The following is a 9,178-nucleotide window of genomic DNA, read 5'->3' as shown; positions in this document are numbered from 1 at the left end:
TTTAAATTTTACCTAGAGGCAAACACCAAGCATGCACAAACACCTCCAACAAGAATGCATCATTTGAACTGACCCCAAAGTTCTTACGCACCGGGCCTGAGCCCCCCTCGGAATGTTCCCCCAGCCCTGTCTTACCGCTGCCCCTCCCCCATTCCAGAATGTTATACATCACATTCTGGAGCTGTTTACTTTCAAACTCTTCTCAGCTGTGTGTGGCTGGCTCTCTTGAGCATCTGCCACGTATTGGTGACTCCCAGTGTGATTTACCTGAATTTTCTCACCATGGAGCCTAGCAGACAGGCATGGCTACTGCCCAAGCCTGTAGGAATCACTTCAGAAGGTAAGCCTGGAGTGGGAGGGTTTGGGGGCCTGACTCCCTGCCACAAGTGATTTAAATTTGATAACTAGCAATGATTGATTGGACCAATGGGAGGGGGAGACAGCTCTGGACTTGCACAAGGACATCTCACCTGGGAGGCTGACAAAGCTTACAGCAGGATGAACAGAGCCCATGGTGGTACTAAGTTGCCACAAGGAAGTACAGTGGATTAGGAGAAATGATGACAAGATCTGGATCGGCTCTTCCTGTATGGGAGGCAGGTCTCCTGAGCACAGTTCATAGGTGTAGAGGCATGGTTCACTGTGGTGGTCCAGAGAAGGCGTGGGGGCAAGGCCTGAGCTCTGGGTCGTTTCACCAGGCTGCTGGGAATTGCTCTATGAAATTATGGATGCCAGGAATTTAACTGGACCGCCCTGGACCTTAGAAGGACAGTGTAGGCAAATGGCTAGGCAAGAAACAGCTCAATGGGGGTCCTCTCTGTGGGGGTGGAGGTTACTCCATCAACTGGCAATCCAGAGTCCTCCCTCACGCAGGGGAGTGTTCTCCTTTATCAGGTTGGTGATGTCTTTGATTCTACAAAGACAGGGCAGCTAGGGAATGTCAACTAACAAATGGGTACTTCTTCGACCTATGTTTTAAAACATCAGCTCAGAGGTGTTGTCTGGGGGCTATGGTGCAGTTCCGCTAGGCCATCGTTAACTGTGATAGGAAGCCTCTCTTCCCTGACGCTGCCATGACAAGGGGAAGAGGGATGCAGAGTGCCATTGGTTTTAGTGGGCTGTGAGGCGGCTGATTTCCTTTTCCAGAGGCTGTGGAGGGAAGCCTTTGTCTTGGCACATAGTCTACTGTTACCGTTAAGCAGACCTAGAACATGTGTCCTGTCCATCATGTGCCGGCCCTTTAAACTTGGCTCTCTTTGATGGGGTCCTCACGAGTTCCTGATGAACTTAAAATAACTGCATCCCACTTGACACCTGGCTCAGGACTGTATTGCCCCCATCACCCAATCACTCCTTTGTATTGTTGGGAGCTCACACAAAAAGGACCACACATGGTTTTCATTTCATGGCCAGTTGTGGCAATGCCAGTAGCTGTGATAATCCCCCCCAAAACCTCCCATCAGCCTCTCCACTCACCATTTCCTGGCCCTTTACAACCTTCCACAGCCACTGCCGGGCATTGCCTGTGGGAGGCGTTAGGAGAGGGAACAGCAGCATGGGTAGGCCATGCTACAGGCTCCCCTCCAGGACTCCGGGGTGCTGGCTTGGAAGATGACTCAGTGGTGCTTTTGGTTTGTTGTGCTGGACTAGAGAGGGGTGGGGCCTCGAGGCTGTGAAAGAAACACTCAGAAGGGGATGAGGCCAAACTATCTGAAACCTGCCACCTTCACAGAGGCCCTTCTAGAAACTGGCCCTCATTGCTTCTTGGCTTTTTGGCTTAGATGAAGTGTAGAAACTGGTCCTCATTGATGGTGCCTTGCCTACTGTGAGCATCAGTTCTGGGACAGTGGTCCAGGGAGAGTCAAACTGATCTATTTTTAGGGAGAGAGCTAGAATACCGATGAGTTTTCTGCCAGGGATTCCTGAGAGAGCCTCTCAGACGTGGGGAAAGCTGAGGGCTCCTCTCCACAGACAGTGATCAGGGACCCCGGTCAATGGTGAGGAAGATTCTAGCTGGAACAATGCTCAGCCAGATGAACCCAGCAGGAAATTCACTGAGGGATGTCTGCGAACTGTACACTCTCCTCTTCCCTATGACTCCCCAATTTCCACTGCCTACCAGGATCAGAGAGCCTCCTTCCTGTGCCCTTTTCCTCTTCAATTCACTCTCTCCTTTATCTTCGCAGCATCTTCACTGGGACAGAACATGACTGTCATCCCTGGTGCCTCCGTGCCTACATTTACAACCCTGCCTGTTCTCCCACCTGCCCCGCAACCAGCACCTCAGTTATTTTGGGAGCCCCCAGCACCCCTCATAACTGCAGGCATCTCTCCCAGGAATCCTTTAGTGCTATCTGCCTTACCTGGGATGTCTTTGGTGGCAGGAGATGGAAACACTGGCCTAGGTGCAGCTGTTCCTCTGAATATTGTACAAGTTGGGACACCAGGCAGGCCTGTCCAGCCTGTGCACAATGCCAACATTGTCCTCACTCAGGTGCCTCTCAATTGTAATGTCCCCGGGACCCAAGGTGGGGGCACGGGGCACCCTGCTTCATTCTTCATGACAACATCTGCTGCAAACACCTTGATAAATGCCAGACTTGCTTCAGCTGTCCAACCCCAAGAAGGCACATGGGTTCTGGGACCTCGCCCTCCTACCACCCAGCCAGCTGTCCAGCTGGTTTCTGTCAGGTCCCCAGTGAACTCAGTGCCACCTCCAAAAGCAGCAAATGGAGAGAGCCGCCCAGCCAGCGTCCAGACCAACTCCTCAGAAAACTACTTGTCCAAACCAGACAGCGTCTACGGGAACTTCCGGCGCTGGCAGCATATCAAGACGCTGGTCCAGAGGCACCTGCCCCAGACTCCCGACGTGGCAGCTTTCTCCTGCTTCCTCATGTGAGTGTCACCTGTGGCTATTAAAGTCCTCCTGGGGGCTCTTGCGCCATGACTGGGAGGGTAGACAAGGAAGATGCTGAAGTTACCGGGCCACATTCTGAAGAACAGCAGTGCCTCACCAGGGATCCCGAAGCCCCAGGAGCTAGGGTTTTGGGTCTGGGCCTTTGGTTTCGTTTGGCACTTCCTCTCCTTAACTGTTTATCTTCTAGCATGAACCTGAGCATTTAGGGGAAGAACGCCAGGCCCCAGAGAGACCTGTGCATGTATTCTCACCCCACTGTTCTGGGGGATTCCCCTTAGGCCAGAAAGGCACTAGACCTGCACTGGGGCTAAAAAACAAACAAACAAAAAAAAAAACCCCACTTTGGTCTCTGCCCCATTTTGACCCTCAGCAGGCATTTGCACTGTTGCCCCAGTCATTAACCCTAGATTCCAGTTCTTTCTGTGCATTTTGCCAGCCAGCCCAGCTACATGACTGAAACCACAGACAAATGTATTCCCATGGTTCTAGAGAGCCAGACAGGGCTGGAGGAACCAGTTTGGATGAAGTGTCCGTGGCTGTCTCACTGGATCAAAAGAGAACTTGGGAGCGTCTTCCCCCTTTCCCAGAAAAGCACTATAGCCCATCTTGGGAGGCCTGCATCATGACCTGAGCCTGGCTACCACCCAAGGTCCCATTTCTTATGACTTTTACTTTTATTTTGTCACCCGTACTTTCATGTTGGGATCCTAAACCCCATGGGTTCATCCACACGCGGTGATCTATGGGAGAACTCGCGTGGCAGCAGGGAAACAGATCTAAATCTGTGTGCTCCTGATTGCTGCAGGCTTAGGGCTTCCTGGAGGCTAAGGCTCTACTATACTGATACAAGGACATAGCTGTGGTTGGGCTAGGCCTGCTGGGATGAGCGTGCACGCTGATCTCTAGATTGAGTGGCCCTAATGAATCACAGCCCAGTGCTTCGGTCCCTGGCCCGGAGGAAGCCCAGCATGAACGTGGAGGAGGGCCTGTGGAGAGGTCTGCAGGAGTGGCAGTGCACAAGCAACTATGACCGCATGATCTTCTTTGAGATGGCAGAAAAGTGAGTGAGGGGGGGGGTCTTACAGGAAGGTGTGCGGGGAGCTGTTTAGACGTGGGGTGGGTCTGGTGAGCCAGGAAGCTTGGCAAGGGTATGTGTTGCGGGTTCTGCACAGCTAGACTGGGTCTGGTTAGTTTGTTACTCACACCTTGCCCGGAGGATTGCTCAGCACTCAGGCCCCTCCGTGGTAATCTTTGCTGTCCAGGAGGCTGTTCTCACTTCCTGGAGTGCTGGGTTATTATGGTCCCAGCAGCTCTGACCTCATTGGTTATGAGTCTATGCCTGCCTTTCTGTTGAGGGTAGGAGAAGTGGCCCATTCCAGCCCCATGGGGGTCTCCTCCAGCACTGTGGATTGTGCAAAGGGAACATGCTCCACAAGTCTTTATACCAGCTGCCACTGCTTTTTGACAGTGGAGAGCACTGTATCTCAAGAAAGTTGCTTCAGGCAATTCTCATGTATTGGGTGCGAGTCAAGAGAGGGTGCGCGGGAGAAGGAAGCCCCTTAGACACTCCGAGAACATGTCCCCAGTCTTTCTGCCTTTGCTCCGTGTGATCCCCTCACGCACACAAGCCAACGAACAGCTCTCAGAGGGAGGCAGCCACTGGCACTCAAGTCCTCCCTTTTGCGTTCACCTGCTATCTCCTGGGCCCTTTTCTCCCAGGTCGTTTCAGATCTCCCAGTCTCAGCTTCGGCATCTCTGAATCTGGTCCAAGATCGCTGATGTACTCCATCAGTCATATCTGTGGCCACCTTGGCAGTTAGGTATTCTATGTGGCTCTAGATAAGGTCAAGATAGGCCTGAAGGAGGAGTCACGTGAAAGCCCTGCTTGGGACACATCAAATTGGCTTGACGCTTTGCAAATACCAAAGGATACAGGATAACCCCAGAGCTGTGGTTATGTCCCAAGATCAGCAACTTCATGGGACTGTACCAGATCATCCCAAGACGCTGTGAACACAATTCCCTTCCGTAATCTCTTGTGCTGGTCCCTGGCCTCCCTAATCCCTAGGTTCACAGAATTTGAGAGTGCAGAAGAGATGGAAAATTCAAGGCCGGAGATGGTGAGAGGTGTCCAGCGCCAAGTTCTTACAACCACACCAAGGCAAGATCATCCAAGACCCCCAGTCTCTGAAGTGGTTGAGGAAAAAGGTAGGGCTCACATAGCTTTAGGTCTCATATGCAGAAGTTAGAATAGACTTTTGTCCCGTGTGTGGGCTTCTTCCTTCAGGATGGGGCAGCCATGATCATTTCTCCAATGATCCAAATACCGTGTAATCAGGACCTGAAATATCGGTGGCTCCAAATGTTCTCCCACATGACTATTCTAGATATGTCACCTTGCACAAGGTCCCCTCTCATAGGTCTTTAGAGAAATTGTTTGGGTTCACGCTAGGCTACTGCAGTTGCCCTGAACTATGCCCTGCACCGCATGGCTGGGGTACAGCTAGACCCCCACCCATGTATCACTGTGCTTTCCTGTCTCCTAGTGTATAGGTCCAGGAAGACTATCACCAAGTTTGACTCTGTCCACCTCCCAGCACTCAGACAGCAGCACTTTAAAAAGACAGAGAAACCCATTGAAATTCCATCCGAAGCTGTGCAGGAGTACATTGATATCATGGACTGGTTGGAGGGCCTTCCGAGGTCGTTCATAGGCGAGCCCAGGGAGAAGGAGGACGACGAGGACACTGGGCCAGAGCAGGAAGATGACATGTACTCAGACGAAGGACTCCTGAGCTACATTGACGAGCTGTGCTCCCAGAAACACTTTGTTGAACAAGTGAGCTGCCTCTGCAATCCTGGTGTGGCCCAGATTCTGAGTTTGGCATCCTAGTCATTGTAACTAAACCTGCTTCCCTACTTGCAGAGCTCTCTGTCCCTCTCCTTCCCTCTTTTTCCTCCCCCCCCTCTCTCTCGTGTGTGTGTGTGTGTGTGTGTGTGTGTGTGTGTGTGTGTGTGTGTGTGTGTGTGTGTGTTGCTGGTTATCATCATGACTTGTCAACAATATAGGACAAGATGGAGTTCCCCTTGGCTTGGAGGGTTCCCTGACCCTGGCACTCAAGTCCTTTACCATCTGTTTATAGGTGGAGGCCATAATAAATCCCCAGTTTGTGGCAGAAATCCTATCATCCAAACCAGAGATGGACATACTGTCTCTGACCAAAGAGCTGGAGTATGAGGAAAAACTAACTGTTGACCAGGTAGACCGGGAAGGTGAACAGTGGGGAAGCAGCAGTAGGTAGACAAGAGACAATCAGACACCAGATAGGCAGGCTATAGAGAGACACTGGGTACAGTGGACGGGGAGGGAGAAGCCCCGAATGGAGTGGGGGCACTGAGGGACACCAAGTGAATAAGGAAAATAGAAGACCCTGCTCATAAGATCCACGTGACCTTGACTCACCAAGACCTATGGGAAATCAAGGCATCCTTCCTTGGGTTTCCTGCAGAAGGGGATGCAGGCATGGATACGGAGTGGGTGGGGTGAAGTGCACAGCTGCAAGGAACCAAGTATTGTTAGCTAGAAGAGCCTGTCTCTGACACTCAGACAGTTGACTATTCCCTTGGCTATCTCTGCCCAAATGCTTTGCTCCCTCTGCCTCTCCAGCCTGTGTTGTGTCTGATGTGCCCGTTTCCCCCTGCAGCTGCTGGAGAAGCACTGCCTGGTACTGAAGAAGAAAGGAGGTGAGAGGACACTTGTAAAGCCTGGTGCCCTTCAGACAACCGCCAGAGCTTCTGTACCGACTGTCTGCCAAGGTGCAGAGAGCGATGACCATAATTCCCAAAGAGGATCCAGTGCGCTGACTGGTTCCTCACAAATAGCTTCCTTAGGCCAGCAGTATCCCGGAGCCACCAGCGTAGAAGAAATACGGGGGCCTAAGCCTGCCGCTGTCCTCCTAAGTCGCCAGGGTTCAGCCTCACTGGTAGACATCGGGTACAGTGTCATTCCCTATGGCAGAGGAGCCCATCCCCAAAGCCTGGGGTCCAGATGGGCAGGGAGCCTCAGAAGTGCGTCTGCTACTGAGGAGCCCCATGAGCCACTGGGCAGAAGCATTGAGGACAAGGAAGAGCTCCCCAGCCTGTCCTTCCTTCTGTCTTCCCAGTACAGGCTGATGCCATGGAAACTATCCGACCAACTGTGCCCCTATGCAGATCTCTCTGACTCTGACAGTATCCCCAGACTATCTCCAAAGATAAGGGGCCTCAGTCCTGATCCATCTCCAATTGCCAAGTCAAAGAAGCGAGCTTTCATTGGGAGCTTAGTTCCCCTGGCTAAGAGGCCTAATTTGGGGCCTGGTCACGGGATGCTGGAAGGGCCACTCACAGCTCTGGAGCTGGCTCACCTCTCGCAGCCTCAGAAGAGGAAACATGAGCCACTAGGTATTCGGAAGAGGAAGAGGAAGAAGAGGCACTGAGCCGCCTGCGTGCTGTTTCCTCAAAGTGGGCAGAGATCTCACCCTGCCTCTATCCCATACTGCCCCAAGAATGAGAGAAGAAAAGAAAAGAAACAGCTCCTTCTCACTCAGGACTGATCCAGGCGGCGCTAAGGGTGGATCTAGAAGGTTAGAGGCGCTGGGAAATAAAGATAGGATGAGGGTTGGGGCAAGAAGTGAGAGGGCGTAAGCACTTTAGGAGTTTGTGAGTTACTGTGAATAAAGGTAGTTTTATTGAAAACGGTGTTAGGACTGCTACTTTCATTTTGACACCTGTGCTACTGCATGAAATGAGGAGATACCGTGGGGACGGTGACCTGGACGTGCCGTTCTGGAGGGTGTTCTGGATTTACTCACTGACCTCGGGAGAACACAGACTGACGGCTCCTGGAATCCTAGTCCTCGCCCTCTCACAACGTCTGTCTGGTCACAGGAATGACTGAGAACACGCTGTTATTACCTGTGTCCTCAAAAAACCTTTGGCTAGAGAGCTGATTACCAGCCTTCGGCCCTCTGGACCATTACCCAGTTTCTAAGATTAGCCTAGAGATTGGATTTTTCTTAGGGAGCTTTTTCTGCTCCCCTAAAGACATGGGTGGCAAGGCTAATCCAGTCCTCGTCTAGCCAAGGGCTTCCTGAGTGGGTGGTTTGAGGAAAAGGCTTGTCATTTACATTGAGAAAAGGCCAATAGCTAGCTGGGGAATGTTCAGTTGACACCGTTAGCAACTCCCATCTTATGTGTCAGCAAATGCCACGCGCCCTGACAGTGACAGGAGGAGCATGTTCTAATGGACTCTCTTTTGTTCTTCTCTTAACTTTTCTTGACTGGGGACTGGACACAAGGCCTCTATGCTAAGCAAGCATCCCACTACCAAATCATCTCCCTAGCCTCTTTTACTCTTTGTCTGTCTGTTTGTTTTTCAAGACAGGGTTTCTCTGTGTAGCCTTGGCTGCCCTGGACTCACTTCGTAGACCAGGCTGGCCTCAAACTCACAGAGATCTGCCTGACTCTGCTTCCCAGAGTGCTGGGATTAAAGGCATGTGCTGCCTTGCCTGGCTCCTTTTCTCCTTCTCTGAGATAGTCTTCCTAAGCTGTTCCTAAATTGGCCTTGAATTCACCCTGCAGCCAAGCACTGCTCCTGCGATGCCACCACCACCTTGTAGCCTAGTTTACATGCCTGTTCCCTTAGGCTCATACTGTAGCTTCACATGTGTTCTAACTCATAGCTGATGGAAGCTCCTCAGGCCTGCATGCACTGGGAGGACTGGTGAGCAGCCCTTGTCCGTGGGCTGTTGGCCAGGCTGCCCCATCATGGCCAATTGGCTACAACACCAGCTAACCTAGCTGTGTCCACACATAAGTCAGTCCTTGGCTATTGATAGACTTGGGTTTCAGAGGAGGCTCACGGCAGGAGACGACTTGGCTTAGGCCTGGCTGTTGGCCTAGTTCATGGGGTCTGCCTAAGCCCCTTCAACCTATGCAGGATCTGTCCTGAGACTCTCAGCCATTTCCAGAATTCTTGGGTCTGACATCACAGCAGGTGCTTTTTGTGCAAACCTGTGTCCTTTGACCTCATTTAATCATTACATTTAATGACTTACAATGCTCAAGACAGCACACCAGTGGTTCATTTCTGATCCCAATCTTGGTCCTTTCCACCCTTCATGCTATGTGTGTCCTTTGTCTAATTTACCCCAACAGTCATATCCTTGCACACGTACTGAATGTGTTTGTAAAAGTATATGAGGACGAAACCTCTGTCACTAA

The 9,178-nt window shown here is 51.6% G+C and overlaps 1 protein-coding gene across 2 annotated transcripts; it reads left to right on the top strand.

The window, feature by feature from the left end:
* Positions 1-211: 211 nt before the first annotated feature.
* LOC311605090 (NUT family member 2-like) lies at positions 212-7,614 on the top strand. Of its 2 annotated transcripts, XM_084795383.1 has the most exons (8): positions 212-340; positions 2,187-2,895; positions 3,849-3,977; positions 4,986-5,125; positions 5,464-5,756; positions 6,061-6,177; positions 6,622-6,733; positions 6,809-7,614. In XM_084795383.1, exons 1-8 carry the CDS (start codon positions 283-285, stop codon positions 7,390-7,392), a joined length of 2,142 nt encoding a protein of 713 aa, XP_084651509.1. In that variant the 5' UTR covers positions 212-282; the 3' UTR covers positions 7,393-7,614. The 2 variants fall into 2 exon arrangements, with proteins under 2 accessions (XP_084651509.1, XP_084651508.1); XM_084795382.1 differs by having other exon boundaries at positions 6,622-7,614.
* Positions 7,615-9,178: the final 1,564 nt, after the last annotated feature.

This window comes from Acomys minous (assembly GCF_964271855.1).
Source record: "Acomys minous genome assembly, chromosome: 9".
NCBI classification, from domain to species: domain Eukaryota; kingdom Metazoa; phylum Chordata; class Mammalia; order Rodentia; family Muridae; genus Acomys; species Acomys minous.
Note: the sequence above shows the minus strand (reverse complement) of the source record. Positions and strands in the feature narration are given on the sequence as shown.